General features: G+C 46.8%; 1 protein-coding gene across 1 annotated transcript in view; it reads right to left on the bottom strand.

The window, feature by feature from the left end:
- The window catches only part of LOC122560543 (putative sodium-coupled neutral amino acid transporter 10), an 82249-nt gene that overhangs the window by 28498 nt on the left and 34581 nt on the right, over positions 1 to 19170 (bottom strand). Inside the window, exon 11 of the mRNA XM_043711277.1 lies at positions 18003 to 18150. Coding sequence (XP_043567212.1) covers positions 18003 to 18150 — 148 coding nt within the window. The remainder of the gene's footprint in view (positions 1 to 18002; positions 18151 to 19170) is intronic.

Genomic DNA, 19170 nt, shown 5'->3' with positions numbered 1-19170 from the left:
GTGATTTGACAAGTTGGTAACGAAGGTGATCAATAGGATAGAGTAGTATATGTTGTCTATATGGAATTGAATAAAGCTTTCGACAAGCTCTCTCAGGGTAGGCTCATCCAGAAGATTAAGATGATTGGGATCCACATGGATTCAGAACTTGCTTGGCCATAGAAGGCAGAGGGTAGAGGTGGAAGGGTCATTTTCAGACAGGGGTCCGTGACCAATGGTAGTCTGCAGGGATCCATACTGGGCTTGCTGCTGTTTGTGATATATAAAAATGACTTGGATGAAAATGTAGATGGGTGGTTCAGTCAGTCTGCAGATGATACAAAAATCAGTAGAGTTGTGAATCGGGTAAAAGGTTGTCAAAGGATACAGCAGGATATGGATCAGTTGGAGATATGGGTGGAGAAATGGTAGGTGGAGTTTAATCCCGGTATATATGAGGTGCTACACTTTGGGGGATCAAATGTTAAGGAAAAGTATACAATTAATGGCAGGACCCTGAACAACACTGATGTACAGAGGGATCTTGGGATTCAAGTCCATAGCTCCCTGAAAATTGACAAAGAAGTAGATAGGGTGGTAAAGAAGGTGTATGGCATGCTTGCCTTTATTGGTCAGGGAATTGAATACAAGAGTAAGGATGTCATGTTGCAGTTCTATAAGGCTTTGGTTAGGCCACACTTACTATATTGGATACAATTCTGGTGGCCACATTACAGGAAGGGAAGGAGACTTTGGAGAGAATGCAGAAAAGGTTTACCAGGATGCTGCCTCGATTAGAGGGTATGAGCTACAAGGAGAGGCTAGAAAAACCTGGTTTGTTTTCTCTGGAGCAGCAGAGGCCTTGATAGTAGTCTAAAATTATGAGATGCATAGATAGAGTTGATGGTCAGAATCTTTTTTCAAGAGTTGAAATGTCTAATATTAGGGTCATGCATTTAAGGTGAGAGGGGAAAGTTCAAAGGAGATGTGAGGGATACGTTTTTTTACACAGAGAGCGGTAGGAGGCTAGAACATGCTGCAAGGCTGGTGGTGGAGGCAGATACAACAGGGGCATTTAAGGGACTTTTAGATAAGCACATGAATGTGCAAGGAATGGAGGGATATGGACCAAGGGCAGGTGAAGGGATTTGTTTAATTTGGCGTCACATTCCACACAATATTGTTAGCCAAAGGGCCTGTTCCCGTGCTGTACTGTTCTATGTTCTGTGGTGAGTGAGCAAATACATTGCAGAAATTGAGCTATTGGGAGAGGCTGAACAGGCTGGGGCTGTTTTCATCTGGCCCTCACCCACCTGGAGAAGAAGGACATCTACATCAGACTACTGTTCATAGACTTCAGCTCTGCATTTAACACTATCATCCCTCAGCATCTGATTGGAAAGCTGAGTCTGCTGGGCCTAAATACCTCCCTCTGCAACTGGAGCCTGGACTTCCTGACTGGGACACCTCAGTCAGTCTGGATTGGGAACAGCATCTCCAACACCAACACACCGAGCACGGGGACTCCCCCAGGGCTGTGTGCTCAGTCCACTATTGTTCACCCTGGTGATACATGACTGTCCTGGAGAAACACTGTCTTGTTTTTACTGCATCAGTTGTATTTGGTGAAAATGACGAATCAAAAGCTCCTATCTCTCTCCTGGCTATGGAGGGCGATTTACCAGACTAAAGAAGGGTCACTGGACCCAAAGCATTAACCTCTAGTTCCTCTCCACCGATGCTGCCAGACCTGCTTGTGTTTCTCTAGCAATTTCTGTTTTTGTTTTACAGACTGATGACTGGACTGCAAGACTTATGTATGAATCATAGAATAAAAAACCTTCACAGTACAGGAGACCATTCGATCCATCGTGTCTACACTGGCTCCCAAAAGGCTTACCCAGCTAGTCCCATTCTCTGTCTCTGTAACCCTCTTACATCAACCCTTTCAAATATCATAGAATGACAGAAGAGACCCTTCGGCCCTTCAAGTCTGTATTGGTCCCACTTTTCTGCACTGGTTCTGTAGCCTTCAAGTGCTCATCCAAGTATTTTTTAAAGGGTGTGAGGTTTCCTTCCTCAACTATCACTGCACTGCAAAACTAGTGAAATGGTACCATCCAGAATCAACAAATACCTCTCATTTAATGAAATGCGGGAAGGACATCAATTGACCTTGCAAGATATACACAAAGCTGCCTGGAGCTGTTGAAGCAAAAGTTTATTTGGCTTTGAACTTCCAAAGGAAGCCTCCTTCCTTCTGAAGGGAACAGTCAGCCCACGTCTGACAATCCCATGAGATACTGGTTGCCTTTAATGACAATGAAGGACACTTGGGTCATTTTCAAGAGTGTCAGGTTTTCTTCTAGGAAGCTGATAGTATGACATTGTGACCAGGGGAGGAAAGCCCTTGGCCGACATGGCATCTGGAACACCAGGGAGATGTATTCCTCGCAACCATCCACAATGAATTGGTATCAAAAACAGAAAATTCTGTAGGTCAGGCAGCTTCTGTGAGAACAAATCAGTTAACATCTCAGATGTAGTTCTTTGAGGAGATCAAAAATAAAACGCATTCAGTTGGGAAAGCCTGACTTTGTCATTGAATTGGTACAGTATGGAAGCAGGCCATTCAACCCATCAAGTATTCACTGACCCTCTGAAGAACATCCCACCCTATTCCTGTAACCCTGCGTTTCCCATGGCTAATCCTCCTAACCTACACATCCCTGGACACTATTGGGAATTTCACATGGCTAACCTGCAGATCTTTGGACTGTGGAAAGAAGCCAAAGCAAACACACACAGGCATGGGGAGAACTTGCAAACTCTACACAGACCATTGCCCAAGGCTGGGACTGTGAGGCTGCAGTGCTAACCACTGAGCTACAGTGTCATTCCAAAGTTTAGTGCTACCTTATACTGACCAGATGTCTCAAAGGATATTTTTGCATTTTAACATGTTATTTAAACGTAAAACTGATAGTTACATTCCACTCTGCACATTATCTTCAAAGCAGCTACATTGGAGAGAAGACTAATCCCTTCCTTTTGGAATCCTTCAGGAATCTGCCTTTGCAAAGTCGGCCTGAAAGTAAGACAAAGTGTTGAAATTCATCCCAAGCAGCTGCAGAAAACGGCACTCAGTGCTTCATAGTCTCTTCCCAGATACATACTTTGAAATGCTCTCCCTTGACATTTAATAGCATTACCATTGCTGAATCCACCACCATCAATATCCTGGGGTGTTGCCATTAACCAGCTGCTAAACTGGACATGAAAAACCGAACATACAGCTGACCCAAGGATAAATATTGTGGCTACAGGAGAATGTCAGGGGCTGGGAACCCTGTGGTGAGTAACTCCCCTCCTGACTGTTCAAAACCTATCCACCACCTGCAAGTCAGGGGTGAGATGGCATGTCATCCACTATGTGTGGCAGTGTGTACCAGTGTTACAAGATGCACTGCAACAACTCACCAAATCTCCTTTGCCAACAACCTCCAAAGCTACAACCTTCGACACTGAGAAAGACGAAGGCAGCAGACGAATGGGAACACTGCCACATGTAAATTCCATCCCGACTTGGAAACGCCACATCATGCCTTCACTGTTAAGGTGTCAAAATCTTGAAATTCTTCCTAGCAGCACTAAGCATGAGCCCACACCACATGGATTACAGTAACTCACCACCGCCTTCTCAAAGGCGATTAGGGATGGATGGTAAATGCTGGCCTAACCACTGGCGCCAGACATCCCCTGAACAAATGAAAAAAGAAACTGTTGTTGGGGTTACCGCCAACTCGCAGAAGAATGCTCTTTGACCTTGCTGATAACTGCTGGCCTTGCTGCGCTGAACCGCTGTCGGTGACTGAGTGTTGCAGACTGGCACATTGCAAGGTTGAGGGCCACGTGCTGACAGATGCACTCCATTATGGTGCAGCTATAACCAAGTCTCAGTGGGCTGCTGAGGAAGGCCTTCCCATCATTGTACATCCAAAGTTAGTAAACTGTGGACTGTACAGACCACAGCATGTTTGACATGAAATGCGAACATGCATAATAAATAAAGCTGCAAAGACAAGTGTGGTCAGGCACCTCAAGTCAAAAGCAAGAAACGCAATGAGTGTAGTCAGATTTTGTTAACCAGCATGAAAACAATGGGCCGAGTGGCCTCCTTCTGCATCAAACAGTAATGAGTTGACGAGTCTACAGTTTGCATTGCAATTTCTGTATTGCCAAATTTGACCTGTTTGGTAATGTCCTTGTACAAATAATGTGCATTTTTTGGTTACCTCATAATTTTGGTATTGAAGTATAAAGCCAATCTGGAATAGGGAAGTTTTAATTTCCTTTTCACACGTCTTAATCTGAGGCATTTTTGAAAATATTTTGATGTTTATGAAGCTTAAGGCTTAACACGTGCAGTACAGAAAATGCAGCAGTTGTGAAGTGTTCATCCTTTGGTTCACAAATGTGAGGGGAGAGGAACAAATTAAACTGCATTGCAGCCGGTACTCCCTCAATTTGCATCCGGAATTTTGGAAACACTAACAAATTAAAATCTGGGATCTGTAACTGGATCTGGATCTTCACCAAAATGTGATCAGTTCTATTTTCGGGCCATTTCCGATGTGTGTGCCAAGTTTTATTGGAAGTTGTCCATTAGTTTTTGAGATATGTTGTTTGCATACAACAACAGACTAACATATGGAGGAAAACATTGCTGTGTTAGTTTTTCAGTTCTTAAATACAAGAACAGGTCAGACCTTAAGGTTTCTTTTAAACAATGTTTATTGACAATATTAATATATAAAATACACCTGATGATGTGGCAGCAGAGCTACCTGTTGTAAACTGTACTAGATCGGAGCTTCTAATAGAGTCTCTAACACATGACCTCTACATCGTCGTATGCCTCGGAGGTTCATATGCATCTTCTTTAAACCCGATTGTGACAATTCCTGGCTCCCCCCTTCAAAGGTGAATGTAGTAATAGATTCAGAATTGGGATACAAGGCATGTTTCTCCTGACAGCACTGAAATATTGTTGCCTTCTGATTCCTGGGTCTGGCCCCACCTACAAGTACCTAGTTGGAGTGGATTATAAAGCCTCTTTCCCAAGTTACAAACGTTTATATAACTCAGAAGATATACTAATCTCGGCTGAACTCAGTTGTGGCAATGGATGGTGATGCAACAATTGTCCTGAATGCCTCTTGGCTTCAAGATTCCTTTGACTGACTTCTATCCATTGCCCCCAGGCGGAATATGAACTTTGGTTGAGGATCTAACTTAAGTCATGGATGCTGAGTAGAGTGGGTCCCTTATGGGTCAATAGAGCAGCAGGGTGGGTCATTTGGTTATATGGGCAGGACAGCCAACTGGCTCTAACCCAAAGGCACTGAGCTCAGAGTATTTGACACCTATTGTCACTCTGAATGATCTGAGGTAACTTAGCAGTAAATGAATAAAAACAAGTGAACAAAGAAGCTTTTTTAAGTCTAAGATTGTTGTTCAATCAAAGTAACTCAACAGAGGTCATCGACAACTTGAACCTGTTCTTATTTTGTATTTAAAGATTTTAAAAGCATTCAGATCATGGCATTTAAACAGAATCATCTGTCCTCCAAGGACATTTACCTCCCCTCTATATGGATTCCCACATAATCACCTCAGTAGCCAATATCAGACAGGTTCGAAATCACACTGAGTTGAAATGGCCTTGCTCAGTTTGGATCACTCTTCTGTGTGAATTGTACCCCATTTACCCCCCCACCCTCGCTGACAAAAGTAGAATCTCTCGTGTTTGGGGTTGCTGTTTCAGCAGCTGTCTTCCACCCACCATTTCAATGGTCCATGCAGTCTCCTGGGTCCCTGCAATATCCATCTCCACGATTAAAACTTCCACCAGCCATCCATTGATCCAAGGGTTTATTTCTCTATAGATTTACAAAGATTAAAAACAAGGTCTCGCAGTGACACGGCAAGGTGTCTTAAGCTGCATCACAGAGTGTTATTAGATGGAAACATGTGACAGGCCGAAGGAAGAATCATTGGGACTGAGGTGAGCTGCTTGCTCACAAAGTAGGGTATAAAAACATCTACCTGAAAAAGGAAGGGAGAGGGTTGTGGAGACATTTAGGAAAGGAATGTCAGGACTCAGGAGCTAAATGGCTGAAGACATTTGATAAAGGAAGTGGAGGGTGCACAAAAGGCTGGAACCAATGGAACTTGGTAATTACAAACGGTTGTAGAGCTAAAGGAAGATACAGAGGGAGAGGTGGTGCCGAGGCTCTGGAGGGGATTAAACAGAAGGAAAAGAATATCCAAGCTGATGTTGCTTGGGGATTGAGACCCAATACGGGCACTCCTCCGAGATCCATGCTCAGGGAAACATGGAGGAGTCTTCCTGCCCCTCAGAGTGATGTGATACAATGTGAGTTCAGCATGTGGATGCCATAGGGATATGGTCAGAATCAAGGATACGGTCAGGATCAGGATACGATCAGGGATACAGTCAGGGTTACAGTCGGGGTAGGGTCAGGGTCAGGATTAAATTCAGGATTAGGTTCAGCATCATTTTTATGGTCATGGTTAGGGTCAGAACTAGGGTCAGAACTAGGGTCAGGGTTACGGTCAGTATCAGGATACATTCAGGGTTTGGGTTAGGATTAGGGTCAGGGTTAGGGTCAGGATTAGGGTCAGCATCAGGTATACAGTTACAGTTAGGGTCAGGATTAGGATCAGGGTTAGGTTCAGAATTAGGGTCAGTATCAGGGATACAGTCAGGGTTAGTGTCAGGATTAGGGTGAGCGTTCGGGTCAAGGTTAGGGTCAGGATTAGGGTCAGCATCAGGGATACAGTCAGAGTTAGGGTTAGGATTAGGGTCAAGGATAGGGTCAGGATTAGGGTCAGCATCAGGGATACAGTCAGAGTTAGGGTCAGGATTAGGGTCAAGGTTAGGGTCAGGATTAGGGTCAGCATCAGGGATACAGTCAGAGTTAGGGTCAGGATTAGGGTCAAGGTTAGAGTCAGAATTACAGTCAGGATTAAGGTCAGGATTAGGGTCAGCATCAGGGATACGGTCAGGGTTACGATCAGGGTTAGGGGCTGCATCAGGGATACGGTCAGAGTTACGATCAGGGTTAGGGTCAGCATCAGGGATACGGTCAGGGTTAGGGTCTGCATCAGGGATATGGTCAGGATTAGGGTCAGGGTTAGGGTCTGCATCAGGGTTAGAGTCAGGGTTAGGGTCTGCATCAGGGATACGGTCAGGGTTAGGGTCTGCATCAGGGATATGGTCATGGTTTGGGTCAGGTTTAGGATGCTGTAGTGAGCAGAAATTACAATGCTCATGATTTTAAAAAACTATTCCCACTTTCCATGGTGTCTTTAAATGTGCCACCATGCAAACCAACACACCGTCCTTCTGTTAGCATGACAACCCTTCCCAATTTGGCAAGTGGCCTGAAATCTCTGCTCTTCTATCCTTTCAACATTGGAGCTGGTTATTTCCTGAAAAAAAACATATCCTGCGCATAAAATGTTGGATCATTCTGGCTTGATTACTATTTGGCTAATGCCTCTTTGGAATTACAATTATAAAATCCAAGTTAATATGCTCACAGAAAGAAGCTGCTCACGTTGACCAATACTTGACATGCATTGCAGACAGTTTGCTCAGAGTTGATTGTGAAATACTGCATATGCCATATTTTCAAAGGTTGTTTCATAGTGTTGAAAGGTGTGCTATGATCAGCAATGTTGGATCCAGGATTGGAAGTGGCAAATTGTTCTCCTGGATGAAAACAGACTCAGAGATGATTCATTAGTGCTCTCTTAAATAATAGCACAGAAATGAGTCAAGCCTGTACTTCCAGTCAATGACAGTTAAAGGAGAGGCACGTCAGATTCTTGGCATGAATCTCCATTAGGGCAACAGTATCGAGGGCAGAGAGCAAAACTGAGGCATTGTGGGGTTTTTTTAACTCCTCCCCTAATTCTTTCAGGCTTTCCAAAAGTAAGTTATGTTAAAATGGAAAAAAATGGTAAATTTCAATCTGTGTGTTGCTTTTCACCTCATCCCCCTGAGGGACCATCTGTGTGTGTTCGCGCCGTAGGGAGTTTGAATATTTTTGTCTCCCGCCTGTTTTCTGATACAGGTATGAATGTCCTTTTGGCTTTTTTCAGTTCCTTCAATCTTGCCCCAGTGCTGTGTGTGGAGGGTAAACCGCCTTCGTGTAGTTGGGTAATTTCTTTTGTACTGGTATTTTCTTTGTTGACACCAGTGCTTAAGGTAACTTGCTTGTATGTCAACATTCGACCTTTTCGTTTCATTTGTTTATCTCTAACATCATTCATCAATTCCGGTAAGATCAGTTCTGTGGGTGTAGCAGGGATGGGTGGGGTGCATTGGGGAATAAATACATGTTAGTATATTCAGCAGATGTTTTGCTCAAGAAGCCAAGCCTACAAGTAAGAGATACCAGAAGATAGAGGAATGATCCTTAAAGTACAGAGCAAAGTCATTTGGATGACAAACAGGGGCAGTGGAAATAGAGTCATAGAGATGTACAGCACGGAAACAGACCCTTCGGTCCAACCCGTCCATGCCAACCAGATATCCCAACCCAATCTAGTCCCACCTGCCAGCACCCGGCCCATATCCCTCCAAACCCTTCCTATTCGTATACCCATCCAAATGCTTCTTAAATGTTGCAATTGTACTAGCCTCCACCACATCATCCTCTGGCAGCTCATTCCATACACGTACCACCCTCTGAGTGATAAGGTTGCCCCTTAGGTCTCTTTTATATCTTTCCCCTCTCACCCTAAACCTATGCCCTCTAGTTCTGGACTCCCCGACCCCAGGGAAAAGACTTTGCCTATTTATCCTATCCGTGCCCCTCATAATTTTGTAAACCTCTACGGTCACACCTCAGCCTCAGACACTCCAGGGAAAACAGCCCCAGCCTGTTCAGCCTCTCCCTATAATTCAAATCCTCCAATTCTGGCAACATCCTTGTAAATCTTTTCTGAACCCTTTCAAGTTTCACAAATTCTTTCCGATAGGAAGGAGACCAGAACTGCACGCAATATTCTAACAGTGGCCTAACCAATGTCCTGTACAGCCGCAACATGAACTCCCAACTCTTTCCTCCAGTAAGCTGCTAAATCGGAGGGCAATTCAAAATGTTACAATTGAGATTGGTGTATTTTTGTCAGAACATTAAGGGTTAGAGAACCCACGGGTAAATGGAGTTAAGAACACACATCAGCCATGATGTGATTCAATGGCTCCAAATATGCTCATGGAGCATAGAGTCATAGAGATGTACTGCAAAGAAACAGACCCTTCGGTCCAACTCATCTATGCTGACCAGATATCCTCTAACCCAATCTAGTCCCATTTGCCAGCACTTGGCCCATATCCCTCTAAACCCTTCCTAATCATATACCTATCCAGATGCCTTTTAAATGCTGTAATTGTACCAGCCTCCACCACTTCCTCTGGCAGCTCATTCCATATATGCACCACCCTCTGCTTGAAAAAGTTGCCCCTTAGGTCCCTTTTATATCCTTCCCTTCTCACCCTAAACCTATGCTCTCTAGTTCTGGACTCCCCCAGCCCAGGGAAAATACTTTGTCTATTTATCCTATCAGAATGGCTTAGTCTTGTTGCAAAGTTCCCTCCAAGCACTTCTTTGTCTATCAGTACAGAATGGGTTTTAAATCGTGAATGAATTATAATTCTGTCAAACCTTCTCATGATACATCTTTTTTCTGGGGACCATTATTTTTAGGCATGTATCTATTATATCATTTGTCAAACTTGGAAACATTGTGCAAAATTGAGATCCACCTCTACAGCCCTGGTCAGTGGTTCAGTCGAGTACAACAGACCAGACGACAGGATTCTGGTCCTCGTCCTGACTTTGGAGTCTGGCTGAGAGCAAATGAAGAGAGTTCCACCCAGTCTCAGCAATCCAGAGTTAAGAAGGACACTTCAGCCCACCCTTAATGATAACCAGATGACACCTCATTGACCTGGTACTGAGGAAGGCGAATGGCTGTGGGCCTGGAGTCACTTGTAGGCCAGACCAGGCAAGGACGGCAGATTTCCTTCCCAAACGAACATCAGTCAAGCAGGTGGACTTTTAGACAAACTACAGTGGTTGCCATTAAAGTAGCTTTTCCAGTTAACAGATCTTTGTTGAACTCAAATTTCACCATCTGCCAGGTGGGATGCAAACTGATGTCCCCAGGACCTGCAGGTCTGGATTACCAGTTCAGTGATGCTATTACTATGCAACCGCCTCCCAGAGGGGATGGGAGCCAGTAATCAGAGTGGCACCCACATTGTATTGCACCACAGAGCCTGACGGTGCTCAGGGGCTGAGTAACCGTATCACAGTGCCTGATGGTGCCCGGTGACAGTGTAACAGTACCACAGTGCCTGATAGTGCCCGGTGACTGTGTAACAGTACCACAATGCCTGATGGTGCCCAGTAGCAGTGTAATAGTACAACATTGGAAAGTGAGGACTGCAGATGCTGGAGTACCAGAGTTGAAAAATGTGGTGCTGGAAAAACAGAAGAAGGGCTTATGCCCGAAACGTCGATTCTCCTGCTCCTCGGATGCTGTCTGGGCCTGGCTGTGTTTTTCCAGCAACACATTTTTTTAACAAACAGTACAACAGTGCCCAACTGTGCCTAGGGGCTGAGTAACCGTACCACAGTGCCTGATGGTGCCCGGTGACAGTGTAACAGTACCACAGTGCCTGATGGTGCCCAGTGACTGTGTAACAATACCACAGTGCCTGATGGTGCCCAAGGACTGTGTAACAATACCACAGTGCCTGATGGTACCCAAGGACTGTGTAACAATACCACAGTGCCTGATGGTGCCCAAGGACTGTGTAACAATACCACAGTGCCTGATAGTGCCGGTGACTGTATAACAGTACCGCAGTGCTTGACGGTACCAGGTGACTGTGTAACAATACCACAGTTCTAAACAGTGCCCGGTGACAGTGTAACAGTACCACAGTGCCTGATGGTGCCCAGTGACTGTGTAACAGTACCACAGTGCCTGATGGTGCCCAGTGACTTTGTAACAGTACCACAGTGCCTAACAGTGCCCAGTGACTGTGTAACAGTACCACAGTGCCTGATGGTGCCCAGTGACTTTGTAACAGTACCACAGTGCCTAACGGTGCCCAGTGACTTTGTGACAGTATCACATTGCCTGACAGTGCCCGGTGACTATGTAACAGTACCACAGTGCCTGACAGTGACCAGTGACTGTGTAGCCAAACCACAGTGCCTGATGGTGCCCAGTGACTATGTAACAGTACCACAGTGCCTGATAGTGCCTGATGACTGCGTAACAGTGCCAGAGTGCCTGATGGTGCCCGGTGACTGTGTAACAGTAACATAGTACCTGACAGTGCCCAGTGACTGTGTAGCCAAGCCACAGTGTCTGATGGTGCCCGGTGACTGTGTAACAGTAACACAGTACCTGACAGTGCCCAGGGACTGTGTAACAGTACCACAGTGTCTGATGGTGCCCGCTGACTGTAAAACAGTGCCACAGTGCCTGACAGTGCCCAGTGACTGTATAAAAGTACCCACAGTGCCTGGGGGTGCCCGGTGACTGTGTAACGGTACCATAGTGCCTGACGGTGCCCAGTGACCGTGTAGCCGAATTACAGTGCCTGATGGTGCCCGGTGACTGTGTAACAGTATGGCAATTCCTAACAGTGCCTGGTGACTGTATGACAGTACCACAGTTCCTGATGGTGCCCGGTGACTGTGTAACAGTACCACAGTGCCTGACAGTACCCAGTGTCTGTGTAATAGTACCACAGTGCCTGGTGTCTGTGTAACAGTACCACCGTTGCCTCACAATTTCTGGTGACTGTATAACTGTACCAGAGTGTCTGATGGTGCCAGGTGACTGTGTAATAATACCATAGTGCCTGACAAAGCCCAGTGATGGTGTAGCCGAACCACAGTGCCTAATGGTGCCCGGTGACTGTGTAACAGTATGGCAATTCTTAACAGTGCCTGGTGACTGTATGACATTACCACAGATCCTGATGGTGCCCGGTGACTGTGTAACAGTACCACAGTGCCTAACTCTGATCGGTGACTGCAGAACAGTACCACAGTGTCTGATCAAGTCCGGTGACTGCATAACAGTATCTGACAGTGCCCAGTGACTGTGTAGCCAAACCACAGTGCCTCATGGTGCTCGGTGACTGTGTAACAGTACCAGAGTGCCTGATGTTGCCTGGTGACTGTGTAACAGTACCATAGTGCCTGATGGAGCCCGGTGACTGTGAAACAGTACCACAGTGCCTGACAATGCCCAGTGATGGTGTAGCCGAACCACAGTGCCTAATGGTGCCTAGTGACTGTGTAACAATATGACAATTCCTAACAGTGCCTGGTGACTGTATGACAGTACCACAGATCCTGATGGTGCCCAATGACTGTGTAACAGTAACACAGTGCCTGACGGCACTCGGTGTCTGTGTAATAGTACCACAGTGCCTGACAGTGCCCGGTGTCTGTGTAACAGTACCACAGTGCCTGGTGTCTGTGTAACAGTACCACAGTGCCTGACAGTGCCCAGCGACTGTGTAGCGAACCACAGTGTCTGATGGTGCCCGGTAACTGTATAACTGTACCACAATGCCTAACAGAGTCCGGTGACTGAAAAACAGTACCATCGTGCCTGATGGTGCCCAGTGACTAGTTAACAGTACCACAGTGCCGGATGGTGCCCAGTGATTGTGTAACAATACCACACGGTCTGACAGTGCCCAGTGACTGTGTAACATTAACACAGTGCCTGACAGTGCCCAGTGACTGTATAACAGTACCACAGTACCTGATGGTTCCCAGTGACTGTGTAACAGTATCACATGGCCTGACAGTGTCTATAGACTGTGCAGCCGAACTACAGTGCCTGATGGTGTCCGGTGACTGTATAACAGTACCACAGTGCCTAACAGTGCCCGGTGACTGTGTAACAGTACCACAATGTCTGACAATGCCCAGTGATGGTGTAGCCGAACCACAGTGCCTAATGGTGCCCGGTGACTGTGTAACAGTACCACGATGTCTGACAATGCCCAGTGATGGTGTAGCCGAACCACAGTGCCTAATGGTGCCCGGTGACTGTGTAACAGTACCACAATGCCCATCAGTGCCTGGATGACTGTATAACAGATCCACAATGCCTGATGGTGTCCAGTGTCTGTGTAACATTAACAGAGTGCCTGACATGCCCACTTACTGTAACAGTACCACACTGCCTAACAGTGCCCGGCAACTGTGTAACAGTACCACAGTGCCTGACGGTGCCCAGTGACTGTATAACAGTACCGCAGTGCCTGACGGTGCCCAGTGACTATGTAACAGTACCACAGTGCCTGATAGTGCCTGATGACTGTGTAACAGTACCACAGTGCCTGATGGTGTCCGGTGACTGTGTAACAGTACCACAGTGCCTGACAGTGACCAGTGACTATGTAGCCGAATTACAGTGCCTGATCGTGCCCGGTGACTGTGTAACAGTACCACAGTGCCTAACAGTGCCTGGTGACTGTATAATAGCACCACAGTGCCTGACGGTGCCCGGTGTCTGAGTAACATTACCACAGTGCCTGACAGTGCCAATGACTGTGTAGCTGAACCACAGTGCCTAATGGTGCCCGGTTACCGTATAATGGTAACACGGTGCCTGACAGTGCCTGGTGACTGTGTAACTACCACGATGCCCATCAGTGCCTGGTGACTGTATAACAGATCCACAATGCCTGACAGTGTCCAGTGTCTGTGTAACATTAACAGAGTGCCTGACATGCCCACTTACTGTAACAGTACCACACTGCCTAACAGTACCCAGTGACTGTGCAACAGTACCACAGTGCCTGAAGGTGCCCAGTGACTGTGTAACAGTACTACAGTGCCTGACGGTGTCCAGTGACTGTGTAACAGTACCACTGTACCTGACGGTGCCCAGTGACTCTGTAACAGTACCACAGTGCCTGACAGTGCCCAGTGACTGTGTAACAGTACCGCTGTGCCTGACAGTGCCCAGTGACTGTGTAACAGTACCACAGTGCCTGATGGTGCCTGGTTACCGTGTGACGGTAACACAGTGCCTGACAGCGCCCTGTGACTGTGTTACAGTACCACAGTGCCTGACTGTGCCCAGTGACTGTGTAATAGTACCACAGTGCCTGACAGTGCCATGTGACTGTGTAGCCGAACCACAGCCTGATAGTGCCCGGTGTCTGTGTAATAGTAACACAGTGCCTGACGGTGCCCAGTGACTGTGTAACAGTACCGCTGTGCCTAATGGTGACCAGTGACTATGTAACAGTACCACAGTGCCTGATGGTGCCCGGTGACTGTGTAACAGTACCACAGTAGCTGACAGTGCCCAGTGATTGTGTAGCCGAATTACAGTGCCTGATGGTGCCCAGTCACTGTGTAACAGTACTACAGTGCCTGATGGTGCCCGGTGACTGTGTAGCCGAACCACAGTGTCTGATGGTGCACAGTGTCTGTGTAACAGTACCACAGTGCCTGACGGTGCCCAGTGACAGTGTAACTGTACCACAGTGCCTGACGGTGCCCAGTGACTGTGTAGCCGAACCACAGTGTCTGATGGTGCCTGGTGACTGTGTAACAGTACCACAGTGCCTGATGGTGCCCAGTGACTATGCAATGGTACCACCGTGCCTGATGGTGCCCGGTGACTGTATGACAGTATCAGAGTGCCTGATGGTGCCCAGTGACTGTGTAACAGTACCACAGTGCCTGACGGTGCCCAGTGACTGTGTAACTGTACCACAGTGCCTGACAGTGCCCAGTGACTGTGTAGCCGAACCACATTGCCTGACGGTGCCCTGTGACTGTGTGACAGTAGCACAGTGCATGATGGTGCCCGGTGACTGTGTAAATGTACCACAGTGCCTGACGGTGTCCAGTGACTGTGTAACAGTACCACTGTATCTGACGGTGCCCAGTGACTGTGTAACAGTACCACGGTTCCTGACAGTGCCCAGTGACTGTGTAACAGTACCTCTGTGCCTGACGGTGCCCAGTGACTGTGTAACAGTACCACAGGGCCTGACAGTGTCCAGTGACTGTGTAATAATATCACAGTGCCTAACAGTGCCATGTGACTGTGTAGCCGAACCACAGTGCCTGATGTTGCCCCGTTACCGTGTAACGGTAACACAGTGCCTGACAGTGCCCTGTGACTGTGTAACAGTACCACAGTGCCTAACTGTTCCCAGTGACTGTATGACAGTATCAGAGTGCCTTATGGTGCCCGGTTACTGTGTAATGGTAACACAGGGCCTGATGGTGCCGAGTGACTGTGTAGTTTATTGCTGGAACAGCACAGCAGGTCAGGCAGCATCCAGGGAACAGGAGATTCGACGTTTCGGGCACAGGCCCTTCTTCATTTCCTGAAGAAGGGCCTGTGCCCGAAACGTCGAATCTCCTGTTCCCTGGATGCTGCCTGACCTGCTGTGCTGTTCCAGCAATAAAGTTTCAACTTTGATCTCCAGCATCTGCAGACCTCACTTTCTCCTCGAGTGACTGTGTAGCCAAACCACAGTATCTGATGGTGCCCGGTGACTGTGTAACAGTACCACAATGCTTAACAGTGCCTGGTGACTGTGTAACAGTACCACAGTGCCGGATGGTGCCCGGTGTCTGTGTAATAGTAACACAGTGCCTGACGGTGCCCAGTGACTGTGTAACAGTACCGCTGTGCCTAATGGTGCCCAGTGACTGTGTAACAGTACCACAGTGCCTGACAGTGCCCAGTGACTGTGTAACAGTACCACAGTGCCTTACGGTGCCCAGTGACTGTGTAACAGTACCACAGTGCCTGATGGTGCCCAGTGACTGTGTAACAGTACCACAGTGCCTGATGGTGCCCGGTGACTGATAAACAGTACCACAATGCTTGATGGTGTCCAGTGACTGTGTAACAGTACCACAGTGCTTGACGGAGTCACTCAACATGAATTTTCAAGGAATAACCAGTGGGCACACTCACCATCCAGTTCAGGTTGGAAAGCAGACTCCTCGTACAGGAACACCCATGCGTTCCCCTTGAATACTGAGAGAATTACAGACTGTTAATGCAGGAGAGGGTGAGATAGAATGCCTCACAGTGAAGGGACCCTCTCAGCATTTATAAACACATTTGGGTGTTGCTGTGATTGGAAGGTTCGTGCTCGAGGTAGAAACTGAATAGGCTGGGGCATTTTTCACTGGAGAATTGGAGATCTGTGGCGTGGCCTTACAGAAGGTTATAAAATCATGACAGGTTTTGTTAGGGTGAATAACCAAGGTCTTTTTCCCACGGTAGGGGAGTCCAAAACTAAAGGGCATAGGTTTAAGGTGAGAGGTGATAGATTTAAAAAGGACCTGAGGGGCAACGTTTTGACGCAGTGGGTGGTGCGTAAATGGAATGAGCTGCCAGAGGAAGTGGAGGAGGCTAGTACAATTACAACATTTTAAAGGCATCTGGATGGGTATATGAATTGGAAGGGTTTAGAGAGATATGGAGTCATAGAGACATAGAGATGTGCAGCATAGGAACAGACCCTTTGGTCCAACCCGTCCATGCCAACCAGATATCCCAACCCAATCTAATTCCACCTGCCAGCACCCGGCCCATATCCTTCCAAACCCTTCCTATTCATATACTCATCCAAATGCCTTTTAAATGTACCAGCCTCCACCACATCCCCTGGCAGCTCATTCCATACACGTACCACCCTCTGCGTGAAAACATTGCCCCTTAGGTCTCTTTTATATCTTTCCCCTCTCACCCTAAACCTATGCCTCTAGTTCTGGACTCCCCGATCCCAGGGAAAAGACTTTGTCTAGTTATCCTATCCGTGCCCCTCATAATTTTGTAAACCTCAATAAGGTGGGCAGCATGGTGGCACAGTGGTTAGCACTGCTGCCTCACAGCTTCAGAAACCCGGGTTAATTCCCACCTCAGGCAACTGACTGTGTGGAATTTGCATATTCTCCCCGTGTCTGCGTGGGTTTCCTCCGGGTGCTCTGGTTTCCTCCCACAGTCCAAAAATGTGCAGGTTAGGTGAATTGGCCATGTAAATTGCCTGTAGTGTTAGGTAAATGTAGGGGAATGGGTCTGGGTGGGTTGCGCTTCGGCGGGCCGGTGTGGACTTGTTGGGCCGAAGGGCCTGTTTCCACACTGTAAGTAATCTAAAAAAAAAAGGTCACCCTTCAGTCTCCGACGCTCCAGGGAAAACAGCCCCAGCCTGTTCAGCCTCTCCCTATAACTCAAATCCTCCAACTCTGGACCAAGTGCTGGCAAATAGGACTAGATTAATTTAGGATATCTGGTCCGCATGGACTGGTTGGACTGAAGGATCTTTTTCTGTGTTGTATATCTCTTTGGCTATGATTCTTTGAATGACAGCTATCACACTGTCAGTGTGGAAGTTGGAAACCTCCTTAACAGGAAGTCACGTGACCATGGCCGAGGCTATCTTCTGACATTGATATTGGAGAGAGTAGGGTGGGTTGGTGTGGTAGCATTTGTTTAAATGCAACTGAAATATTGGCCCCAGATCTCCTCCCAGGAGGTCAGCTATTTTCATTTCCATGATTCATCCACCACAGGGGTTGCTTCTGAGCAGCACTGAGGCCTTAATTACCCTTAAAATTCCCTTAATAGCCTTTCCTGGCTTCCCGCCATTTGAAGACACTTCAGTGATTTCACATTGATGTGGCTTGTTGGAAACTAGCCCAGAGTAGGGTAACTGCCAGCAAGCTGTGCATCGTACTCCCACTGCAACATTTCTGTCTACTCACCCCAGGATCCACCTCAGTGGTCAGACGAAAACGGAGCAGCTCTGATTATTCACAATGACCGTTTACACTTTTTTTTAAACGATTGATATACAGAAACATTTCCACAACGGCAGCATCAGTGAATTGCCTTACCTCCACTCCTTAATGCAATCTTTGCATTTCCTGATTCATCGGGCACCCTGGATTTCCGGATTGGCTGTAATTGGAGCTCTTCCCCATTTAAATCAGTGATGCTTGATGCACGGATAAGGAGCAAGAGGATTCCGAAACCCAGAACAATCTGCAACACCACGTTTAAAATGAGACCCTTTTGAGCGCATTAATATTGACCCAAATACATGCCTTAAAATGGCTCTCGATACTACAACATCTGGATGTATCATTTCACATGATAAGATCACATATTGAATGAGTTAGTGAGTTAAATTAACAATGAGCTTCATGAAGCAAATGAAGAATTTTCTGTTGAGTTTTGGAATGGCTTTTCTTTCATAATTCCAGCCTCAGCCTCACCACCCAAGTCAACTATTGTGTGTTAAGCACAAAAGTTTGGATCAATTTGTTTAATGGAAACCCTGTGGTCAACCTTGTGGACTGCATAGCATGTAAAAAACAGGAACAGGTTGAAAAGCTCTATGAAAATATACTTTCTCCACATGAGCTTCCGCCTTCCTTTACATCATTTTTCTCCTTGGAGAGATCATATCACTAAAACATTACCCTGACTCCCTGAGGGAGGTTCCTGAGGCCAAACCAGAGCATAGCATGATATTTTCCATCACGTTCAACTGCCGTTTCAGACTTGGAAATGCCTGCCAATGTAAAAATGGATAACCTCTTCCCAGCATGGACTTCCCTTTGCATTGGACATGGACCGTCACACCAACTATCTACAAGAGAGAGACAGCCCAGGTAGAAAGCTGGGCGGCACGGTGGCTCAGTGGTTAACACTGCTGCCTCACAGCACCACGGACCTAGGTTGGATTCCAGCCTCTGTGTGGAGTTTGCACATTCTCTCCGTGTCTGCATAAGCTTCTTCTGGGTGCTCTGGTTTGGTGGATTGACCATGCTAAATTGCCCTATAGTGTCCAGGGATGAACAGGCTAGGTGGGTTAGCCATTGGGAATGTTCTTTGGAAGGTTGGTGGGAATAGGATGGGCCAAATTGTCTGTTTCCACAGTGTAGGAATTCTATGAAAGCTGCTTTGCCATTGGGAATGTAGGTTGGAAACAATTTGCATGTTCCTTGGAATATAGTTCAACAAGATGGCTGTACAGTCCCATTTATGTTTAAAAAAAAA

The sequence above is a fragment of the Chiloscyllium plagiosum genome, chromosome 21 (assembly GCF_004010195.1).
Source record: "Chiloscyllium plagiosum isolate BGI_BamShark_2017 chromosome 21, ASM401019v2, whole genome shotgun sequence".
Taxonomy (NCBI): Eukaryota; Metazoa; Chordata; class Chondrichthyes; order Orectolobiformes; family Hemiscylliidae; genus Chiloscyllium; species Chiloscyllium plagiosum.
This window is presented reverse-complemented; position numbering and strand designations above follow the sequence as displayed.